General features: G+C 37.3%; 1 protein-coding gene across 1 annotated transcript in view; it reads right to left on the reverse strand.

Annotated features, from left to right (window-relative positions):
* Positions 1–25,872, reverse strand: part of BRINP2 (BMP/retinoic acid inducible neural specific 2) — a 166,530-nt gene that overhangs the window by 65,275 nt on the left and 75,383 nt on the right. Inside the window, exon 2 of the mRNA XM_051998892.1 lies at positions 24,194–24,533. Within this exon, the coding sequence (XP_051854852.1) occupies positions 24,194–24,462 (269 nt within the window). The 5' untranslated portion in view covers positions 24,463–24,533. The remainder of the gene's footprint in view (positions 1–24,193; positions 24,534–25,872) is intronic.

Below are 25,872 nucleotides of genomic sequence, written 5' to 3' on the forward strand. Positions count from 1 at the left end.
CTAAGTCTTCAAGGGAACTTCTCATCCAATCCACTCATTTTATAGATGAGCATGCTGAAGTTCGAAAACATTAAGTAAATTGCCAAGATCACAGGACCAATGAAACCTGATTCAATTAAAGCCAATACCCTATACCAAAATTTCTTAAACTGTGGATCGCAACTTCACATGGGATCTAATAACAAAATTATGATTTTTTATCAGTAAATGTTTGGTTTGCATACCTGTTTTATAAACCTATGTATTCTGGGTCAGGTTAAAAAAAAATGGAGAAAAAGGGTTATGAGTGGAAAAAGTTTAAGAAGCCCTGCTATATACAATAGAGATGCCCCAGCTGCTAGGGCTCCCTTGTTCTCTTAGTTTATATCTACACAGGGACATGTCTCCCCAAACAGAATGTAAGCTTTAAAAGCTGGAACCATTTCTCTTTTTTCTTCATATCCCTAGGACATCTAGCACTTAGGACAGGACTTGGTAAACAGATGTGTTTAATAAGTGCTAGATGATTGAACTGATCTCCCAGATTCCCCTTATCTATAGTTGATTTCAACAGCGAAGATGAAGAGGACTTTCATGATGATGGTACCATTTATGTGGCACTTTTAGGGTTTCCAAAACAGGTTACATCATTTTATCCTTACAACAATCCTCAAAAGAGGGTGTTTTTATTATCTTTGTTTAATAGAGGAGTAAACAGAGGCAGAAGGAAATTAAATGACTTTCTTAGAATCACACAGAGCTGCTTTTGAACTCAGAACTTTCTGACTCTACCCACTGTACTATTTAGCTGTCTTTAGAGAGCCCTCTCTTTCTCAGGACAAACCTTTCCAGGAAAAGAGCTCAATCATAATGTTTGATCAGTTGTTACAGGGCTTGTCACTAAAATGCACCGTTTTTGGAAGGAGCTCAAAGTATAGGCAAAAAAAAATTATATCCATTCCCTTTAGGACTATTGATGCTCCTAGCTGTCCCACAAGATGGTATGCTGGGCTCATGTAGGAGAAGTGACACTCAGATGTGGAGCCTTCTAACAAAGACACCAATTTCCTGGTCTCCTAGCCTTCATTGGAGGTTCTATGTATTCAGCTAAGCTTTTGCTGTTTTCTGGATCAGAAAACTGTCTTTCCTTTAGAAGAAGATTTTTTTATTGTGGAAATCAGACAAGTCACATCCTGAATAAGTCTAATGAGAAAATAGAAATATACCAATGGAAGGTTACTAATGTTATTTCTCAGTGACACAGTCAAGGGGAATTTCCTTCATAGTACTTGTATATCTTATAGAAAAAGGAATAAATATTATTTATCATGTTCACAGGTTGGCCTCTAGTCCAACTGAGTACTATTATAATGTTCTTGGCCAATAGAATTGCTCCTACCTTGGACAGCAAGGAGTGATTAATCTGCACTCTAAAACTGAAAAATAATAAAATTCAAAATACCTTGTCCCGGAGTAATGTTGTGATTTGTGAAGTATTTTCACATTTCCTTCAGTTTATCCATGTAGTACAAGTCAAAAAAAAGCACTGGGCACTTCAATTTAAATCTTTCCTTTGATGCTGAAAACCAGGGTGACCTTGAGCCCTAAACCTTGCCAAACCTCAGTTCCCTCCTCTATAATATGAGGTGACTGAACATGAAGATGAGGAGATTGAGGTCCCATCCAGCTCCAGATCTAGGATCCAAATATTGATCAATTTGTGTCAAGAACACAAATAGGAATGTAAGGATTAAAGGGGTACTAGTTGCACAATGGATCGAAAATTGTACCTTGAATCTAGAAGAACTGAATTGTATAAATTGTATAAATTTATATATAATATATATAGTATAAATTGTATAGTTGTATAATTGTTGTATAAATACACACCCATATATTGGATTATTTATCATTTAGGGGAGGGGCTGTGGGAAAGGAGGAAAAAATTTGGAACATAAGGTTTTGCAAGGATCAAATTATCCATGACAAATAAAAAGCTGTAATAAAAAATAAATAAATAAAAATTTAAAAATTACAAGAGCTAAACTGAAATCCTACTTCTAACACTCTGAGCAAGGTATTTTGCCTCTATCTGCCTCAGTTAATTTCATCTGTAAAAATGGGGAAAATCATAGCACCTACCTCCAGAGTTGTTAGGAGTATAAAATAAAATAATATTTGTAAAGAATTTCACAAAACTCAAAATGCTACATAAATGTTAGTTGTTATCATCACTCCAATTATTTTGCATTTGAAAAAATATAGATGTGAAAATTGAGATCCAGAGAATTTAAATAACTTTAATTCTGATTCTATGGTGGATTTGGGTCAAATAATTATGAACATTTATGTAGCTTTTTAGAATTTGCAGAGCTTTTTCTATACACCATCTCATTAGAGTCCTGCAACAACCCCAAAAGGAAGGAATCACAAGTATTAACATACCTTTTTATAGATGAAAAAAAGTGATTAGTACTCAGAAAAGGTAGGTAACTTTTCCAGGTTCACCCAGTTAAGAAATCTCAGAAGAGAGATTTCAAGCTTGCTGCTTCCACCTCCAAATCAGTCACTCACTCTAGCTATTCAAGGTAGCTCAAACCCCAGTGTTGGCAAGGAGTTGGCATTGTTTTATAGGCTTGTGTGGTTAATCTCTATAATTGTAGTATTGTTTCAATTTCAGTAGTACTCAAACATACCTTTTTCAGGTGACCTCCTATGTTAGTATTCCAGCAAATTTTCCCCCTCCCGCCCCCACTAGAGAATATTGTACTTGGAAGAAGGTCCTAACTGAATAGGCCATGAAAGCATTTGGCTAAGAAATGTCTTCAGATAGAGCAAACCTTTCAGACAAAAATAAAGTCAACTTAATTTCTCCCAAACCCTAGCTTTTAAGCAGGGCTCCTGGATCGCCTGCAAAGCTTGGCAAAGAGTTAATTTTAAAGCCCACTCTGTTCTCAAACAACGGCTGGTAAACAATGATTGGCCAATTTCATTCTAATCTTCCCAATTTTGCTCTAATTAAAATCAAGCTGCAGCTTTCAAACAGCTTAATTAAAGCTGATTGGGAGAATGAGGAAGGGGGAGTATGGAAACAAAAGGGGAGGGATAGGAAATAGCTGTTTGGTAAGTTCTTGAGGACCCCAATGGTGCTGGGTGACCCTAAGATATCACCAGAAGTGATGTTTTCTTTGTTGTCCCTGTAAAATGCAAGATCCATATTGAATGGTAGACAAATCACTGTAGTGCAGCTATGGGACCAGAAGAAACTGAGTAACCAATTAGGAGATCTTGGCTTTCCTAGAATAGCATTCCCAGCTCTGCTCACTCTTATATTCAGATTCAGAGAAACTGTACTCTCCATCACCATTATTCATCCCCTAATATGATTATTTCATTCACTATTATAACATTACAAACCACTCCTTGTTGCTGGCCTTTAAACACCCTCTACGTCTCTGGAAAATACACCTAGACTGCTAAAACTTCCCATGTTTTCTGCTTCTATCTTCATAAAATAATAATTTCTGGTTATTTTCTAATTAACAAACCAAAAATCATTCTTAAGAACCTACTACATTCCAAGTACTACTATGCTGGATCCTGCAGACAGATTAAAAACAAATTAGTCCCTGACCACAAAAAAGCTTACATTCAAAGAATCAGGAAAATATGCAAATAAACACACAAATATAGAGGAAACCTTGAGTGAGAAAGGAAAGATATCAATAGATGTGGGAATAGTAAGTTTTCATGTAGAAAGTATATGGTTTAAGTCCTGAAGGAAATTACAGGTACAGAGAACCAAGTCCAAGTGAGCGCCCACCGAGGAGGGAGTAGTCTAGGAATGGGAAATAGCATAAGAGGAAATAATTTGAATTCTTAAAAATTTTATTTCATTTTAGTTCATGGGATAAAACAAGCATTTATGTAACATAGTATAATAATAAGAGTAATAATAATAACAAAGAAGATTGCATATAAAACTGCAAATCTATAGATAAAGAGCAGTAAATAGTTCAACATCACAGTCATAGAGAGTAAGAAATAAAAGTAATATGAAAAGGCAAGAAGGTTGTAATAAGATGGTGAAGAACTATAGATGCAAAACAGGAGTTTCTATAGGATTCTAGAGGTAACTGGGTACCACTACCATGTACTGAATAGGGGAATGACATGGTCACATCTGAGCTATTAAAGCCCAAAATCCCACACCTAGATCTGGAGCCTCAGAAGCCATTTAGTTCTAATTGTTCATTTTAAAGATGAAAAACTGAGACCTAGGGAGTTTAAATGCCTTGCCCTTAGTCATCCAGGGAATATGCATCAAAGGTAGCATTCGAATCTATGCGTTCTTATGTCAAAACCAACGTTCTTTTCACTGTATCATGTTGCCCTCTTCCAGAGTCTAGGTATTATCTCTTAATGGAACTCACAATTAGATTATTACTTTTTTTTTTCTTTTTCAAACCAACTATATCAAATTGTGAGCTCATATCAAGCTTGTGACCAGCCAACCTCCTCTGATTCTATCCCGAAACATTTGCAGTCTAAATGGATAGTACATTGAACCTGTAGTCAGAAAGACCTGCATTCAAATTCTATCTTGTATACATACTAGTTTTGTGACCCTGGGTAAATCATCTAATTTCTGCCTCAGTTTCCCCAAATGTAAAATGGAAATAATAATAGCCCCTATCTCATAAGTTGTCATAAGGATTAAATGAGATAATATCTGTAAAGAGCTTAGTATAGTGCCTGGCATATAAAAAGTGCTTTAAAAATGCTTATCTTCTCCTTCCCCTTCCAAATATTATATTTTCTCTGTAGATATATAGTGGATATTTTGGACCTAAATAGACAGTTTGCATTTATCCCCATTAAGTTACATTTTGTCCATTTTAACTCAGTTTTAGCTTGTAGTTTTATTCTAGCATTCACCATGGCATTTATCACTTTCAGCTTTGTGTCATTTCCATTTTTTTCTCATCAACCCATTTATCTTCTTTACTTAACTATAGCAACTTTTCATTGGACATCTGGTCAAACCAATTCCATTATTCTTTTCAAAGACTTTTTTTACCTTCTCTCTACAGCAGTTGTTGGTGAGGTGCTTCAGGAATGATATTTGGCCTATAGATTTTACAGCTTTTAGAGGTAAATGAGAGATAATTTTAGAAAAAAATCCTAGTATCATGGCTTTTATTATGTGAACTCTACATAGATCTGGGAGCTATAACTGACACATTTGTTACCATCTGAAAATGAAATTAATATATCAGTCAATCCAGTATTCCAGTGGGAAGGGGATAAAATGAACTGGATTAAGGTCATGAATATCCTGATATTATAGCAAAAAACCTTTGATGAAAGAATCTATGAGTAATCCTTTCCAGCTTGATGAGGGTAAATCTTTCTGTTAATTAAGTCACAGAATAATATAATTGGAAAAGACCCCAGAAGCCATCTACTACAACACATAGAGGAAAGGCGTCTAGAACTGTGATTTCCTTGTTGTTATTTATGCTTGGATGAGTGAATTCCTTAGACCAATGCAGTAAGATACCTTCAACTTTTAGTCAGAGATTTGGCTAGGGTATTAAAGTGACTTGTTTAAGGTCAGAGAAAAAACTTATACTCAGATCTTCCTGATTGCAAAGTCCATATTCTAACTCCTATACCAACATGCTTCTCAGTATAAATCATAACTTAACAGCAATCTCCTCTATAACATACCCAATTGGCAGGTACCCATACTTTTCTAGAAGACCTCTAGAGAGGGAGAACCCATTCCAAAGAAGCCTATTCCACTTTTGGGAAAATAATTGTTAAGAAGACTTTCCTTATACAAGTCTAAATTTACCACTTTATAACTTCCATCTTTTATTTTAAATGATCCTCATGCACCAAGCAGAATAAATCCTCTCCCCTTCACATAATAATCCTTCAAATACCCAGGTAAGGCAGGCAGCTAATTATCAGCGATCTCTCCATCCCCTTCCAATTTCTAACGTAAATCTCTCATCTTTATGTTGAGCATTCCCCATACATTCAACCAAATACTCAGGATATCTACTCAACATGCTGATTGGTTGCCCTTTTCTGAATGCTCTCCTAGAATTTTCTTATACTCATTCATGCAGTGTGATTTGTTTGTGGAATCTGATTGGTAGATCTGAGTAACAAACCCAAGGACTTTTACTTTTATTATATTGGAATAAAGATCTGAATAATTAAGGGAAAAGCAAGATTTTACAGCATAGGAATTGGGTCCAGACCTGTGATTGTATTAAGAAACTCTTGGGTAGAAAACTCTAGCAAATCAAGTTGGAATCCTCTCTGTAACTTATCCAGGATAACTTACCCAGGGCCACAGAGCCAGTTTATATCAGAAATAGGACCTAAAACGAGTGTTTCTGACCTTGAAGCTGGATTTTAACATCCTTTACCACTGTTCCTTTCTTCTGCATGGACATGAGTAATTGTAGCACAAGTATATATCTCTAATTAAAATCATAACTTCTCCTCTAAGTCAAATCTTCAGGATCATATGAATGAAATGAAAGACTACTAAAAGTACCAGTTGATGAAATAAATGGTCAATGATAATGATGATGATGATGATGATGATGACACACTTTAAATTTTTATTGATTTTATATTACATTTGTTTTCACATATGGTCCACCTTGTATAAAGTGAAACTTTTCCTCCTACAAATACATGGACTGTGGCCAATCATGTGTAAAATATCCATACCCATCTCCCCCACTCTGCAATGAAGTGGGGGAGGAACAGCTTTCATTTCTGAAGCTCTTTAAAAAACCTTTTCCCTGATGTCTAGTGTATCACTAACCTCATTTTATGCTTCAGAAAACAGAGGCTCAGAGAGATGGGATTACTTGCTCATGGTCATGGAGCTATGTCATGGAATATGCCAGATTTCAAACCAAGGTTCCTAACTCTTTTCCTCAGTGTTCTTTTTGTATGCCATACTACTTTTGAACTTTGGGTGATAATAGGAAAGAGGAGACAGAATATTTGCAGAAGACTAGAGATAAGCAAATATTACTCATATTTATATAGTAAAGTAGATAAGGTCAGTTTTGCAAAGTATAGGCCATTGAGCTTTATGTCAATCAACCTTAGTCAACATTCAATTGATTATTAAACAGATGATGTGTGAATATTAAAAAGAAATGTGATGTCTAGGTACGAGTATGAATACATTTAAACAAAAAAAGTTCTCTCATTTATGAGATAAAAGGAATGTCAAATATCTTTTGGGAAATTTTTGATTCATATCAACCTAGAGAGAAGTCTTGAGGACAAAGCAATAGGGCTCTAGATTTAGGTTCTTAGAATCATCCATCTAGGTCTGTCATTAAGACTAACCCCTTCACTTGGCTTATGGGAAAACTGAGGCCCATGAAAATGAAACAATTCGCTAAAAGTCACACAGGGAGCTACTATTAGAAGTGATATGTAAATTCAGTTCCTCTGTCTTCAGAGCCAATATTCTTTCTACTCCTGTTCAACATTAAAAATAAAAAAAAAATAAAAAATCAGTAACTAAATTCCATATATAGATAGCATATTTATAAATCTGTGGATAAGACAGACATGTAGAGAAATTGTTAATATATTGAGTGGCAGAATCCTTATTTTTAAGTATTCTGACAATTTGGAAGTTTGGGATAAATCTCAAAAGATGAAAGCTAATGTGTAATGTGTGTTTGTATATATCAAGGATCCTCAAACTACGGCTCACGGCCAGATGCAGCAACTGAGGACAATTATTCCCCTCACCCAGGGTTTTGAAGTTTCTTTATTTAAAGGCCCATAAAACAAAGTTTTTTTGTTTTTCTATAGTCTGGCCCTCCAACAGTCTGAGGGACAGTGAACTGGCCCCCTATATAAAAAGTTTGAGGACCCCTGATATATCATATATTGTGTGTGTGTGTATAGGGTATATGTGTGTTATATTAATATTACATATTGTTATATTTCATTTCAGTTGATATAATTATCTCTCATATATTTTACATCCATATATTTATATTATATTTGTATCATATATATGTTTATATATTACATATATACAAGTATACAGCCTACATCTATATACCACATGTGTGTGCATGTATGTGCATGTGGGTACATGTATAATGTGTGTCTATATCTATCTATATGTATATAGATATTGGTGTATGTGTGTATGTGCATAAATGTCTATATGTCTATATGTGTGTCTGTCTATATATTTGTATATGTTTATATCTATCTATATGTATATGTATATAGATTATCACTTTTTATTGACATTTTTGCATTTTATCAGATTCTCCTTAGTATTATTATTTACATAGCACCATTAACTCTATCATATTATAAACACAATGAAGGTGGAATTTATTCCATATCACCAACATCTAACACAATACAGTATACATAGCAGGTGCTCAATGAATGTTTATTGCATTGTATTAAGTTGATATGACTTCTAATCTCAGCCTTCCTACCCATCCGGAATTTGTAGCCATCAGAAATATACATATCTGTATGTATATAGATAGATAGATAGATATAGATAAGTAGATGTAAACATATACTCTGCAATAGTAACATCAGGTGGAGACCCAGACTACTTAATAGAATTTTATGTGAAAAACACCCATGGGTTTTGGTTGACTAAATACTCAATGAGTCATCAATGTGTCTTAGCTGCCCCCCAAAAATTTTAATGCAACATCTAAGTTCTATTAAGAGAAGTATAATGTCCAGAACACAAAACATTATTTATGATCTCACATGACTCTGTAATGATTGGACATATACATATATACATACATACATTTATGTGTGAGTATATGTGTGTGTGTGTGTGTGTGTGTGTGTGTGTGTGTGTATAGGAGTGTATGTATGTCTGTGCTGCAATAATATTATAAGGTGGATATCCAGATTGCTTTACAGTATTTCATATGAAATACACCCATGGTTTTGGTTGACTAAATACTCAACGAGTCATCAATGTGTCTTAGTTGCCAAAAAAAAAAAAAAAAAAAAATCCTAAAGTAACATTAAGTTCTATTAACGGAAGTATAATGTCCAGAACACAAGATGTTAGTTATGGTCCCAAATGACTCTGTAATGATTGGACATATACACACAAATACATACAGATGTACACACACACACACACACACATACACACACACACACGTGTGTGTGTGTGTGTGTGTGTGTGTGTGTGTGTGTAGAAGTATATGAATATGCTGCAATAATATCATAAGGTGGAGACTCAGACTGCTTAACTATTTTGTGAAAAACACCCATGGGTTTTGATTGACTAAATACTCAATGAGTCATCAGTGTGTCTCAGCTGCCAAAAAAAATCCCAATGCAACATTAAGCTCTATTAACAGAAGTATAATGTCCAGAACACAAGACGTTACTTATGGTCCCACATGACTTCATGATGATCGGACAGCATTTGAAATACCGAGTTTAGCTCTCAATGCACACTTTATTTTATTGTTTATTGAGGCCTTTTGTTTTTATATCCATTCATTTCTATATCTATATCTCTCCCTACTTTACTTACTCAGAGTCTTGCTATTTAACCAAGATTTACAAAGAAAGGAGCAAGCCATTCAGCCAGACAATCCACATATCAGCTTTGACAGAGCCCATTATTCCATATGCATACACAACTTGCCTCACCAATGTAATGTAAAAAGGTATATTTTAACTTTATTTTAACCAGGTGGTGTCTCCTTTTGAAAAGGCCATTGATAAACTAGAGTATATTTAGAAAAGGTAGCAAAGATAGAAAGGCAGCTCAGTGGCTTGGTAAATAGAGTACCAGACCTGGAGTTAAGAAAACTTGAGTTCAAATTTATCTAGACACTTACTAGTTATATCATCCTGGGCAAGTCTTGATTTTTGTATGTTTGATTCATTGAAAAAGAAAATGGCAAACCACATCAGCATCTTTGCCAAGAAAACCCTATACAGTATCAAAAAGAGTTGGATACAACTGAACAACAACTACAGTAATCTAGTTTGGTAAAACAAACAAACGAACAAACCAAAAAACTCTCAGAACTGTGTCACAACCAAGATTTCTGAAAGAATTGGAAGTATTTAGCTTAGAAAACAGAAGACTAATGGAGCACATGAATGATGTCTTCATCTATTTGATAATTTTTCACTGAGATGACATTCTGCATTGCTCCAGGAAAAGAAAAGAAAAAAAAAAAAAAAAGAACCAATAGGAAGTAACAAAGAGACATTTTAACACAAAAGAATGAACTTTCTAACAAAGTTGTGTCATTGTTGTAAATGGTATAAGCTATTTTGTGAAATAGTGATCTCACCATCACTGGAAGTATTCAAGCATATACTAAATAATTACGAATAAGATACATTGTAGAGAATGTTCTTACATTGATGGGTTAGATTGGATGATCATTAAGTGTTTTTTCAGTCCTAGATTCTCTGATTTTTTCTGCTCTTGAATTCTCCAATAGAATACCCATAAAACCTCATCTAGGTAACTCAGATATTGACTTATAACAGACTTCCATAATAGAGTTATCACTTACTTTTGACAATGTTTTCCTTGGTCTTTCCCAAGCCAAGTATCTGTAGTCCTTTTTTAATACCCTATATCTGTATACCCTAATTATCTCTTAACCAATGAAGTCCTTCCCTCATTCATAGACCAACTTCTCTTTGAAATCTCTCTCCCATTCCTCCCACCAATCCTAATCCTGGGTGAACACAAAATCTTAAAATAATCTTTTTATTGACATCTTTACATTTTATCAGATTCTCCTCAGTATTATTTACATAGCACTATTAACTTTATCATATTATAAACACAATGAAGGTGAAATTTATTCCATATCATCAACATCTAATACAATACATATTGTATTGTGCTCAATGAATGTTTATTGCATTGTATTAAGTTGATTTGACTTCTAATCTTCCCACCCACCTAGGATTTGTAGCCAAGAGAAAACATGGTAATGGTGCATTCATGCCTACTGAAGGCAGGCAAAGATGCCTAACTGGTCTGCAGATACAGGAGATCACTAGATTGATAGATGGATTGCCCCTTAGAGTTTAATTAGTCCAAACTTCCTCATTTTACAGAGAAGGAAACTGAGGCCTAAGGAAATAAAGTGATAGGTTCAAGGTCTCGTGGGGAACAGAAGGAGCAGTCGGGATTTGAGTCCTGATCCCCTGTTGGCAAATGCAATACTTTTTCGAAATAGGATTCCAAAACAATAAAGCCTGTATACACAATCGCCACTCTGTGATCCATCCTCCTTCCTTTTCTCCCCCTTCCTTCCCCCAATATCTCCTTAAGGATTGGAACTTAACCACAGACAGAACTAGCAGTGCCCATGGGTGGTTTCGCCCTCTTAAGTTTACCCCAGTTACTAGTAAACCAACGCTGTCGCCTATGTGAAATGATCATTAGCTATCTCTATGCCCCAGTGGATCCTGGAGATCTCATTCCCTGAGGTTCTTTCTTCCTGTCCCTTCTTCGTCACTGGCAGATCCCACAGGGAACACTGGCTCTTGTGGAACATAAAACGGAGTGTGGATGTGAAAAGAAGAAAAAAAAAAGGCAATTCTCAGGAGCCCTTACTTCACAACAATGAGCTCAGTACCTCCCTGGTACCAGCTGCTTTGTCTCATTGCTAGCCAGGACCTCTCTCTGGGCTGAGCTGTGGGGGTTGGTGAGCATTCTTGTTCACAGTGATGGTTCTTTAGGAAGGAAGGACAGTGGGCAGATTTCAAGCCTGGAGCTTCTCTACTCACTCCCTCTACTTAGTACTCATTTTATTGTAGTAATAATAATAATAAGCTAGTATCTATATAATGCTTTAAAATTTGCAAGTCACTTTATATGTTATCTTATTTGACACTATATGTGCTATTTTATTATGTCTAGTGTATAAAAGAGGAAAATGAGACAGAGGTTAAGTGGATTGGTAAGTGTCTGATAGAATTTGAGATAATGTACATATCTATCTATCTATCTATATATATATATATATGTAGATATATGAAAGTGCTTAATTTTGAATCAGGAATATGTATATATAGGTAGGTAGATAGACTAGGTAGATAGAAGTATATAAACCTATATATAATATATACACACATGTATATATGTATACATATGCATGTGTGTACATATGTGTATGTGTGTGTATATGAACATATATATGTATATGTATATGCTCTACCTCCTGATAGTATAGGACCCTGCCTTAAGGAACTTGCTTTTTCCTTCATTTTAGTCTTTGTAATTCCAAGGCATGGAACATAGAAGGGGCTTAATCAATACTTACTATTTGACTTTTTAACCACTTTAGGACTCAGTTTCCTCATCTATAAAATGAGGGCCCTGGAGTAGATTACTCTAAGACTATTTTTTCCACTCTAAAAATTGATGATGCTGTCATCCCAGATCAAGTTTTCCTAAGTGGACTTGCTGGTGATCCCTAAGTTCATGAGAAGGTACATCTTGTCATCAATGATTCTCAAAACTGCGGACACAACAAAGGGGTACAGAAGTGAAATGAGCCTGTCTTCTTTCCTTCTAAGCTTTCCTTTTAATTTCTCTTCCTCCTCCTCCTTCTCTTCCTTCCTTCCTCTCTTCCTCCTTCTCCTCCATTTCTTCCTCCTCCTTCTTCTCTTTCTCCTTCTCCTTCTCTTCCTCTTCCTCCTGTGGTTGATGCACTTGGGGGTTCCTTGCCCAGGGTCATACAGATAGTAAGTGTCTGAGTCTGTATGTGAATCTGATTCCAATATCCGTGCTCTATCCACTAGGCCACCTAGATACCTCTCCCCCTTAATGTTCAACTGATGTTGAAAGATGAAAGATTTCCATAAGGAAATGGTTCACCATAGGTTGCAGAAGTGGCAGTAGTGGATATGGTAGAATTAGCCATATATTTTGAAAGGTGATATAGGAAATGAACAATGAAAAAATGAATGAGTTATTAACTGGCAAACCCTGATCTCAAGTGTAAAGAAGCTAACAATTCCTTGTAATGGTCTTCATGGACCATGGAAAGAGGCTCCTACCCCTCCAGATACACACTGCTCACAGTAGCAGTTCATTCATGAATAAAATTAATTATTTTTGAAGCAAAAATTAATCCTATATCTCTCTGCCTGGCTGACTTTTGATCTCTGTACCAAATTTCATCTGAAAACAAAATCTTTCCTTCATCTCCCCATCCTCTTGGGCCCCCTCCTTCTTGACATGTTCATTTCTCCCCTTAATTTTAACTTCATGGATTAATTTTTAGATTATGGAGAGGCCATTCAGGGTCATGGATACCATGCTAGGTTCAAAGTTAGAAAAGACTTCAGCTGGAATCTTGCCTCTGGAACTTTTGTTATTGCTGTTGTTGTTCAACAGCTACTGCTGTTGTTGTTCAGTCATTTCAGTCATGTCCAACACCTTGTGACTCCTAGCTATGTAACCCCATAAGCATGTCACTCAAGATCACTGAACTGCTGCTTCCTTCCTATAAAATAGAGATCCTGATACCAGCCATTCTTACCTCACAGAGTCATTATGATCAACAAATAAGATAATGTATATTTATCACAATGCCAACTTTGAAGTGCTATATGAGGGTCAGTTATTATTATTATTATTGAAAGAAATGCGAATTCTAAGAAGAAAAGGAGAGGAAAGATTGCATTCCTGATATGATGAGTGACCACAATATAGGGAGGGTTTGGAAGATTGGAAATCCCAGACTAGCCTTGCTGATGAAAGTCATGGATCTTTTCTGATACTGACATGTTAGATAAGTTATATCATATAGAGATGATATAATGGAATGGAAGCACAGGAGTTGATTTCCACTTCAGTAGAAAAGAACTATGTAAACATACTCAAGCATTCATTTAATCCTATATATATATATATGTGTGTGTGACACACACACACACACACACACACACACACACACACACATATATATTGGATTTGAGTGAGGGAGGGCTGTGCAAGGTCACCTGCCTCACTTTCCCCTCCCGAGCCATCTGAATCTAGTAGCAAGATATAGATCAAGATAACTAGAGATATCATATGCATGTGTTTTATATATATACACACACACACATACATATACATATACATTTACTTGTTTACATACATACTCATATATATAATGCATATCCATCTATCCATAAATGCATATATAAATATATATACATACATACACAGAGAGAGAGAGAGAGAGAGAGAGAGAGAGAGAGAGAGAGAGAGAGAGAGAAAGAGAGAGAGAGAGAGATAGTGTTCTTGACTAGATCTTTAACTCATGGAGGACTAAGGGACACTGTCTTCCACTCCTTTTGAGTTCTGTACCCATCCCCATTTCCTAGTATAGAGCTCTGCACATAGAACGTACATAATAAATGCTTCTTGACAGATTGTAAGGAAATTATATAAATCAAAGCAGCATGGTATTATAGCTTTTAGGTATTAGTGATTAGGTGACAAGTGGGGTCTTAAAGCAATTCATGGGAGCTATGTGCTTACATGTATTATAGATTTTTTTTGCCAGATAGAGATCTGAAAATGTTATTTCATTTATTTATGGAATTTCTCATGTGGAAATTCTCTCCTCTGAGACAGATCAACAACTTGCCTGTAACTTACAGCCTTGAAGAATTGTCTAGGGGCACTGATCAGTTAAAAGATTTGCCTAAGGTTATCAAGTCAATAGGTGTCAAGGGTGAGGTCTGACCCTTTCAACCTTATTTTGACTTTATTCTGTCCAGACCTCAAAATCACTCTATTCACTGCCTTACCAAATGTGTAATCATTTTTTTGAAATAGTATAATAGTTAAGTGTCTTAGAGGATGGAGTGCTAGTTCTGGAGTCAGGAAGACTCATGTTGAGTTGAAATTTGGCCTCAGACATTTACTAGCAAGTCATTTGATCTCTATTTGCCTCAACTGTAAAATAATAGCACCTACCCTCCCGGATTGTTTTGAGGATCAATGAGATAATATTTGTAAAGCACTTAGAGTGCTTGGAATGCTATATAAATGCTAGCTATTGTTATTAATGTTTTCAGTAGTGGTCAGAAAAAATAATTCTGGATTGCAATGGTATCATACAAGTCTCACTATAACCTTGTTCTCAAAATCCATAATGTAGCTCTATCTTATAGTTGAGGCTGCTTTATATATAAAGTATCATTGGGGCAATTTGATAACTAAATTTTCTATTCAATTCAATAAATTCAACTCATTAATCACCTAGTATGTGTCAGACCTAGTTCTAGGCGTACAAGGTCAAAATTGAAAATTTCTTCTTGCTCTCAAGGAACTTAGAGTATATTAAGAGTTCCTTATAGTCCCTGATAGGTTCACATCATATGTAATTCTATTCTATAGCAAAGAAGATTACAGATGTAAGAAGCATCAGGCTATTGAACACTGAACACCATCATACACTGAACTTTGAACATGGAGTCAGGAAAACCTACATTAAAAATCTACCTATAAGGCTCACTAGATACAGTTTCCTCATATATAAAACGGAGACAATAATATCCAAAGTAACTACCTCCCACGATTATCATAAAGCTCAATTGGGACAATCTATGCAAAATCCTTCGCAAATTGTAAACTGCAATATAAATATAGGTTGTTAATATTGTAGTTGTAAACTAGGACTTTTTACACTTAGCTAAATAGCAAACTGAAGTCATAGTTGTACTAAGTGCTACATATTTTCCTGTCACCTCTCTTCCACCTCACTATCAGAACCCTCAGGAAAGACTGTCTGGATTCCTGGTTAGAAGCAAAACATTACCATGTGTCCTCCAGTTATTGCTTTCATTTAAATCTTTTTTACCATAAAAGCAATGAATGTGTCTAGTGGAGTTAAGGTAGACTTTGATGGAAAACTCACCAAGATAGAACAGTCAGGTGTTCTGGATAGTCATGGAGGCTTTCAGCTCTCTGCTCCATACACTGAAATTTAGTTAAATGAGGGATTTCTAGGTTTTCTCATTATGGTTCTTCCTAGATGCCCCTGAACTTTGTACATAGCTCCTTACTTTCCATTGCAATCAATGCTTCCTTTGTCAAGCCACAACTCAGAGCCACAAGCCAATGTATATCTCATAGCTGAGCAGCTTTACTCGTCTCAAAGTCATATAATTCTGCCCCAAGATGAGTTAAACTTCTTTTTTCCTTCTCCCATGTAACCAAACTGTAATTGTCTCACCATCCTTCACAGACAGCATTCTCCTGGAAGAATAATGTCTGCCCTCCATTTTTCCCTTCCTTTCCCCACCTCTTCTCTCTGTCTCTTTCACTCCTCTATCGCTGAGTCTTTCTCTGTGTCTTTCTCTGTCTCTCTCCTTCTCTCCCTCCCTAACTCTATGTCTCTATCTCTTTCTCCCCCCACTCCTGTCTGTCTCTGTGATTCCATCCCACTCCCTCTTCTCCTCTCTCTATGTCTCTGTCTCTCTCTTGCACCCCCCATGCATCTCTAGAGCTGTCTCTGGGGATCTCTCTTTTTCTCTGGTGTCTCTCTCTGCCTCTGTCTGTCAATCTGTCTGTCTGCCTCTCTCTCTCTCTTTTTTCTCTTCTGTGTCTGTCTCCCTTTCTCTCTGTGTATAGCTGTGTGAACGTCTGTCTTACTCTCTGTTATCTCAATCTCTGAATCTCTCCTCTCCCTCCCATCTTCCCTAACTCTCTCTTTGTCTTTATCTCTGTCTTTCTCTCCCCACTTCTGTCTCTGTCTCTGTGATTCTGTCCCACTCCCTCTTTCCCTCTCTCTATGTTTCTGTCTCTCTCTTGCACTCCACTCCCCTGTATCTCTGGAGCTGTCTCTGGGTGTCTCTTTTTATGTGTGTGTGTGTCTCTCTTTGCCTCTCTCCTTTGTCTCTGTCTCTGTCTCTCTCTCTCTGTGTCTACCTATCTCTTTCTCATTTTCTTTCCTCTTTATGTGTCTTTCTCGCACTCTCTCTGCTTCCTTCTCTATCTGTCTGCCTGTATCTCTCTTCTCTTTGTGTATGTCTGTATGAATCTCTCTCTCTCTCTCTCTCTCTCTCTCTCTCTCTCTCTCTCTCTCTCTCTCTCTCTCTCCGTCTTTCTCTCTGTGTGTGTGTGTGTGTCTATCTCTCTCTCATTTTCTTTCCTCTTTATGTGTCTGTCTTCCTCTCTCTCTGCCTCCTTCTCTATCTCTCTGCCTATATCTCTCTTCTCTTTGTATATGTCTATCTGTGAATCAATCTCTCTCTCTCTCTCTCTCTCTCTCTCTCGCTCTCTCTCTCTCTCTCCTTTCCCCCAATGGATACGATGAACACCTAGGAAATAACTGGGATTTACTCTGGAAGATTTAAATGGCTTTTCATATTTATGTGGATTGTGATCTCTAATTGGAAATGGTGCCTTTCTCTCAGGGTAAGCTGTTTATCCCCAGAAAGCATTTGTTCGTGGGTGAGTTGTGGCCCAGATTTTAAATCAGTTGTGAGTTTCCTCCTTCTGTGATGGTTTCCATCTCCCTGTCTGCTTCCTCATCTTTCCCACTCCCAGGGGCACCCTTCAGGCTTCTTCAAACCCTCTTGCCTTTCTGCCTTCAGATTCTCTCCACAGTAATCTCATCTGTTACCATGACTTCATCTGCTACTGCACCAGCATCTTGCAGAGAGAGCTACCCACCTTTAACTTCTCTCTTAGGTCTACACCATCTTCTCCTAGTCTCCTTACCAGATGAAATCCACTGGGGACCAATTCCTTTCTCTTTAAGCTTTCTTGACTCCCTTGCCCCAGCAGCCCGTCTCCTCTCCAATTCTCTAGCACTCAACATTACCAAATCCTTGACTTAGCCCTTTTCTTTCCCCACTCCCACCGAGACTCTTGTAATGTCTTAAAAAATTATTATTATCACTGTTATTTTGACAAGAAAGTTGAGATTAAGTGACTTGCTTAGTCTAACACAGCTAGTAATTGTTAATTGTATGAGATCACATTTGAAGTTAGGTCTTCTGGACTTGATTGGTGCTCTATGCACTGTGCCATCTAGCTGACCCCCTGTAATGTCTTGCCTTGATTCCTGGTATATCTCCAGATATTCTTCTTCCTTAAGGAATACATCTCTTGTTGCTAATCCTTTGCCTTGCTGTCAAGATTTCCAAAAGGCAATGTGGTACAGCAGGAGTGAAAGATTTTGATTCAAAGGATCTTGGTTCAAGATTAGTCATTATGCTGACTGGGTGATTTTGGGCCATCTCTTTTAATCTCTATCCCCTCACTTCTAAAAGGAGTTTTTAACTGTACTATTTTAAGAGGTTGGAGAAGCATAATTTCTTGGCAATTAGTCATTTTATTAATAGTGCTAGTATTTTTAATAAAAGATCAGTGGTACTCTTGAATGCCAAAGATAATCATGGCAGTGGGCTCACAGTTTACATATCCCTTGGAATGGGGATGTTCATGAGAATACCAATGATCTTTGATTGATTAACAATTAAGGAGAGGTGGACTTTACAAAGCGAGAGTTACCTCACTCTGGTGAAGGGCTGTGAGTGACATCATGTCACTCTTGTATAGAAAAATTGTCCCAGACATCCAAACACACACACTGCCTCCCTCTAACCCACCGGCCACGAGCGATTTGGACAAAGAATCTATATCTCTCACCTACGCCTGAGCATTTAGGTGGTGGAGCAATACCCAGAATGAGAATAAATATTAATCCTATTTTTCATCAGCCCTGTCCTAGAGAGATTGGAAAGGCAAATAGAATGGGGTGTGGGGGAGAAGCAAGGGTCTTCCCAGTTTTAATAATTGGCCATTGTATCTATAACCCTATGTTAACATCTTTCCCTATACTCTTATTCCAAATATTCTTAATGAAAATACCCTTGCTTAATCAAAACCAGCTCCCCCTCTTCCTCATGTTCTTCCTTTCTATGCTTTTTGTTTGCTTTTTTCCAGGCTACATGCTTACCTGGATTGTTCTGTCCTATTTTTGTGATCCTTTTCCTGTTTTAGTCTTTTTTTCCCATGAAAACCTCTAGCTCACCTACAAATGATTCTTTTTTGGAAAAAGATAGAAAGCAAGGCAGCAATGACTTGGAACCAATTCCTTGGACTGACTAAGCACTAACCTTGCATTCCTCTCAACTACAGGGTTGTAGCTATCATTTTATATGATTTCAGCCTCTTCCCATCTCTAAATTTTAATTTATTCTTTCCTAGTTTTAAGAGTTTCATCATAGTGGACTGGATTTCTTCCCCTTCTCATGATTGTCTCTCTATTAAAACCTTAATAAAAAAAGAAATTAAAAAAAAAGACTGCTCATTACTTTGATTTGTAGCAAAGAGAGAATGGAACATTACCGCCAGAGTGTTTCGAGAAACCATATTTACATTTGCATCAGCTCAATTTAGGTGCCTGATTAGGTTGCGTGTTATGATGAAGATGCACTTACCAGTTGAAGGGAAGTGTCATGGACTAGAGTAACGAGCAGCAGGCTGCAAGTGGGGAGAACTGGCCACTATTTCTGGCTGCAACTCTAGGTGCTTCTCTGACCTTGAAGAGTCCACTTTAATTCTCTAGACCTTGGTTTTTCCATCTGCCCTATAAGTCTTCCTTATCAGTCTCTTGAGGTTCTGACAGGAACAGAGTAAACTATTAGGTTCTGGGGCAGACAATGGAAATAAGACCATGATCTGAGCCCTTAAGTTTTGTATTTTCTAATCAGGTGCTGAGTTCAGGCTTTTGAAGCCTGCTGAACTCTTGAATCAGAGAGTTAGGCATTTAGGAGAGTTTGGAAAAGGTCGGGAGCTACAAATTGGAAAATTTATTAGAAAATCAAAGAGTCCCCAAATCACTCAGATAAGCACACAACTGAAAAGACTGTTGATCTCAAGGTACACATCCTAGGGAAGTGAATTTCATTCTATCCTGGGAAATAGAGACCGTGCATCAGGGATAAGTCAACTGTCCTTGAAGCATATTTTGTAAAAGGGCCAAGTTCTTTTAGTAGACAACAACTTTAATGGACAAGAGTGGAGTGGCCTAATACATTCTCACTTCTCTTGCTTCTTCTGGTAGCTTCTCAAAGCTGTGACAAGAGACAAGTTTGCTCCCGAGAGGAAACTAACATTTCAAAGATGCTTCCCATTTGTGGAGGGTTGAGTCTGGGAATTGGGTAGAATTAATCACTAAATCTTAGTCTGAATGGATTCACCTAGTGCAACCTTTAGTGGGCAATGCATATGTATTGTGTATTTATATGTGCGAGTATTTGTGTGTTTATATATATACATATACATATATATACATTTATGTATTTATATTTGGACATGATCAATTGGATTTTTTTTTTAGACTATCCCTCTTTTGAGGGATGAAAGGGAGAAAAGGTATATTTCTGTTCATTGAAAATTTCATACATAAATCAGAGGGAAGGAAAAGGAAGAAGAAGAAAAAGGAAGGGTAAAGGAGGGAAAGGAAGGAGAGGGAAGGAAAGAGAAGGGTGTCATGGAGGAGTCCCTTTCTATGCCTGAATATAGGATTTAAACAGGAATTTTACAACAAATTTCTTTTAACTATACTTTGTACCTAATACATAACAGGACTCCATGATACCAATAGTATACTGGCTCTACCCGTCTTAAGTAAGCTCAAAAGTAAAAATATAAATACATTGGATAGTAAGCACCAGTTCCACTACCTTCTACATCCTGACCTTATTAATACCCAAAGGCTAAGCTACTATGCCTCTACATACCAATCAGGGGCACTAGGGGCTTTGTTTTCAAAACTCTTGAAGCTTCCTACAGTTCAGTGAACAACAAGTGTTTTGTTCAATCAGTGAGACACAAGTACTAGCCTGCTCTTATATTGTGTGTGAGTGGTCATCAAGTATCTGCTTTTCAACTGCACAGTCCAGTTGAATTGCTTTATTTTCCTCCCACTGTTGTATGAAATTAATCCAGGCCATGTTGATTCAATCTGATTATGTCCTCTTAAAAATTGTTGGAAGTATTAGAAATTTTATAATTCAATAAATGAAAGTCTCATCTGCTATGGAATGGCTAGTTCTACCAAGGTCCAAACATCATGATATGTAGTACTAGCTGATATGTTTTCCTCTGTCTCATTTTTTTTTCCTTTATGAGATTTTACAATATACTTTCTGGAGGGGAAAGGGGACAAACTAAGGGCTGATTCTAAAGTATTTTATTATTCCTTTAGAAGTGGTTTCTAGTTCAAAGTTCCAGAATTGAGTCAACTATCTAAATGACAGTGTTAGGTAAAAACAGATCTTAGTAGGAACAAAGCAAAACATATAGGGTTTTTTTTTGTTGTTGTTCATTTTTTGTTTTGTTTTTTTTTTTTTTTTTAATTGGAAGAGTACTCAAATAGCTTCTTGAATACCCATAGTCACACTGGTTTCTTTAATGATAGAAACTTCAACTCCCCAAAATACTAATAAAGCTGCACTACAAAATGTTACCTTTTCCACCTTCAAAAAGCTTCTCCTCATATCAGAATGCTGTGTTCTATAGAAGAAGAAAGCAAGGCTTCCTAGACAACTCATTTTACAGTGACTATCCCCAGATGTTCGATATGGTATTGAGGAAGCTTATCCCTTCAAATAATCCAATAGTATATGCTAAATGGGTTAAATGTATAGATGTGACTATGGTCCTCAAGGTCAATTCTAGACACTGCCACATCACCAGGCTACCAGGCATGGGAATTGCCAGAATGGGTGGATGGGTGGGTCAGGGCAGAAAGAGAAGAAAGATGTTCTACTGAAGAGAAAAAGTGAATCAAATAATCAGGATGGGAATTCCCATCATATGCTCTCATTCTTGCTTTGCTAATTGTTTTACACAGTAAATGAGTTTCTAAAAGGTTGAATGTGAGTGGAGAATTATGTGGTAAATCATGGCTTATTTTAAAATGCAATCAAAGAGGCTCATAGAAAGAAATTCTATGATGAACATGGTAAGTCATTTAGTTAAAGAAAGAATCATATAAAACAGAGAATTATTCACTATTACATCTTTTGGATTTGGGGAAGAAAATCAAGAATTTCATGTATCTAGCTAACAGAATATAGGAGTTGGGTTTGCCATCCTCTTTGATATCTGTTTATTCTATTTTGCTTGTATCAAAGAGGAAGGCCCAGTACTCTTTGAAGGAAATTTGACCTTTAGAATGGGCAGAATATAAATAAGGAATCAAACATTTCTATTAATCTCTAACCCCATCCAGTATAGCCTTTTAGAGGAGGAGATATAAGGTAAGAATAGATACCTAGGAACAGAGAGCATTTTTGTAGTATAGTAAATAGAGTGTAAGGGCTGGAGTCAGAAAGACTCATTTCCCGAGTTCAAATGTGGCCCCAGACACTGGCATGTCACCCAGTTTAATTCAGTTTCCTCTTCTGTTAAATAAGCTGGAGAAGAAAATAACAAACCATTGCAGTATATTTGCCAAGAAAACCCCAAATGAGGTCATGAAGTGTCAGATGAGACCTGGGAATAGGGATTTTGAAGTTCATCACATGAGGAAATCTCTTTCTCCATGATTGGATCAATCAATTAATGAATGAAGAAGCATTTATTAATCACCTACTATGTGTGAGGTAGCATACTAAATTGTGGGATGGATAGGATCTGAGGCTTAGCAGAGTTCCTTGCCAGGTACTCATATGGACTATAAACATGGAGGTCTTGGCAAACTTGCTTCTCTGTACCTCTGACCTAGCTGGGTGTCAGCCAAGCATATATCTAGCCTTTTCTCTTTATGAGAGTGGGCATTCTTAACAACTGAGGAATGGCCTCCTAAAATGAGCACCTAGCCACCACTGAAAACATTTTTTTGCTTTGAAATATTCACATGCTGCATACTTCTGTTCTGAGTTCTTATAGCCCTCGTATTAACTAAAACAATTCATGCAAATGTTTTAGGAACATCAAAAATCTGCCAAGATAAATGGGAGAAGTGGCAGGGAAGGGGATAAGACGAGGGAGTTGTGGAGGGAGGGAGAAAGAGAAGGAGGGAAGGAAGAAGGGAGAGAGGGAGGAAGAAATAGAGACAGAGACAGAGACAGAGAAAAAGGGAGAGAAAGAAAGAGAAAGACAGAGAGGCACACAGAGAAGTAGAAAAGATAAAAGACAGAAAGAGGAGAGAGAAAGAAAGAGAGACAGATGTAGAGGGAGGAACAGAGACACAGAGACAAAGAGAAGGAGAAATAAGATAGAGGAGACCGACAGATAGGGGAATAGAAGAGGTGGGTAAGGAGAGAAGAAAAGACAAAGAGAAAAATAGAGAGACAGAGAATGGGGGGGGGTGGAGAAGGGAGGTAGGAAGAGAGGGAAAGAAAGAGAGAGAAAAAGAGAGAGAGAGAAGAGCCAAACTAAGTTAAGAGTTCAAAGGAAGATCTACGCACTGTTCACACATTTTTGAAGGACCCTGAATGTGCTGTGGTATATCAGGTCAGGACCTGGGTGTGGACAAGCATGGATCCAGTGTTTCTGGGATCATGTGACTTCAAAAGAAGAGCCAGGCAAGTCTCATATTTGACCTTCAGTTCTGATGCTCTAAGAGACTGGTGGTGGTCAAGGAGAAAACTGCCCACTGCCAGGTAGAGCAACTTGGTCAGGAGGACAGGTGCCCTTCTGTCTCCCGCAGAGCTCAGCGGGGTCTCTGAAACAGGAGGTTGGGCTGCCCTTCTCCTTATTTGCATATGTAAGTGATTACCACTCATAAAAAAATCCAACCCATTACTTAAAACCTGGTCCCCGCATTTGACTCTGACCTCCTGCGGCATCCTGGGCTACATGCTGACTCCACGCTGACTCCATATCGCATGATTTGTCTTCAGTTTATAAGTAGCATAGCCTATAAATAGAAACCCTTTTGCCAAGTTCCTCAGGAGACATCAGCAGGTTTTTTCCCCTTATTTTTCGGTGTGTATGTATTTTTTTTTTTTTAATAAAACACAATAAAAATACAGCGAGTATATTCTCCTTGCCTTCTGTCCTGCCCTGCTTATTCTGGGAGTATTCAAGACCAGAGCTTGGCGAGTTTTTGCTACAGGTATCTTGGGTAATAAGGGACTCAGCCCATGTCAAGTAGTCAGTGATACCGAGTTCTTACTGGACAAAGACGTCTCTCACCTGTAAATCCTGTACCTGGTGGTGAAACCTTGACGGTATCGTTCCATGAAGTCCGCATACTCCTGAGCACGGTGAAATGGGCCCCGATCAGTGAGTAGCCAATCCAAAGGGGGCTGGCCAGCCAAAGAGGCATGTTGCTCAGGGGCCACAGCGGCGGCAGCAATGGCAGTGGCCGCAAAGATCCAGCCGGGGAGACCTAGTGCCAGCAGCGTCGCCCATGGGATGGCCAGCCGAAGCCCTTTAAACCGAGCACCGCACTGCCACCTCATGCTTCTCCTGGGCGGTTGGCTTCTTCATTCTCTCGCCACGCTCCCCTGTCAGCACCGCTCCTCCAGGGCCCCTGGAAGCAGAAGGACACAGGGAGGTGATGGCAGCCCGCGGACGCTCCCCTCAGGCTGCGCGGCAATCCCCACCTTCCCCGCCAGGCACAGGCATTCATGGGGACCCTGAATATTGAGTTGAGCCCATTAGGGGAGACCCATTCTGACATGTTTTATTACATACACACATGCATACATGTATGTGTGCATGCATGTATGCATTGTGCGTGCATGTACATGTGTATAGGTGTGCATTGTATATGTATATGTATGCATGTGTGTGTATATGTATATACGTACAGGTGTATATTTTCCTGTGTGTGTATTTATTGGATATTGTACATGTATGCATATATGTATGTGTGTATATAAGTGTATATGTTTGTGTATCTATGTATATGCATGTGTGTATGTGTGTGTACATAGGCATAAGTGTGTATGCATATGTATGTATATAGGTATTTTGAATATTACATGTATATGTATGTATGCATATATGTATGCATGTATAATTTAATAAATCATTTACATGTCTATATTCATCTTTATATACATATATTTACTTATTTATTTTTATTTTCTATTTATATATATGGAAATAGAGAGAGAGATGATAGAGAAAGATAGAGATAGAAATAGAAAGAGATTTAATATAGATTTGTGTGTGTGCATAACAAACACACATACACACACACATACACACACACACACACACACACACACACACACACACACACTTCATTCTTCTCCATACTGTATTCTAGATTTTCTCCACTGACCCAGAAATCTCTTTATCCTGGAAATTCATACATCAAAAGTACCCTCCACCCTTAAGGCTTCTTCCTCTCACTGGGTGGCTCCTCTAAGAATTTTTTATTTAAGAAGAGTGTTTGGTATAGAAATTTGTATAGAAGAATTGTACATATATGACATATATTGGATTGCTTGCTGTCAAGGGTAGGGGATGAGGAAAGGGAGGGAGAAAAATTTGGAACACTAGGTTTTGCGAGGGTGAATTTTGAAAACTATCTTTGCATATATTTTGAAAATAAGAGGCTATTATTTTAAAAATAATACTAAATAAAATAATTTTTAAATAATAATTAATTAAAATTGAATGAATGAATAAATAGACAGATAGATGATAGATAGATAGATAGATAGATAGATAGATAGATAGATAGATAGAAAAAGTACCAATCAAGAAAAAATAAGAATGCTTGGGAAAGCCCGTGTTCTACATCTTCCTCCACGTTGTACTGCAGACTTCTCTACCATTTTCCCCATCTCTCAGTTCAGGCTACCTAACCCATTTTCCTTTTCCTTTTATGGACTGACTTCTTCTATGAAAATATAACC

The sequence above is a fragment of the Antechinus flavipes genome, chromosome 4 (genome assembly GCF_016432865.1).
Source record: "Antechinus flavipes isolate AdamAnt ecotype Samford, QLD, Australia chromosome 4, AdamAnt_v2, whole genome shotgun sequence".
Taxonomy (NCBI): Eukaryota; Metazoa; Chordata; class Mammalia; order Dasyuromorphia; family Dasyuridae; genus Antechinus; species Antechinus flavipes.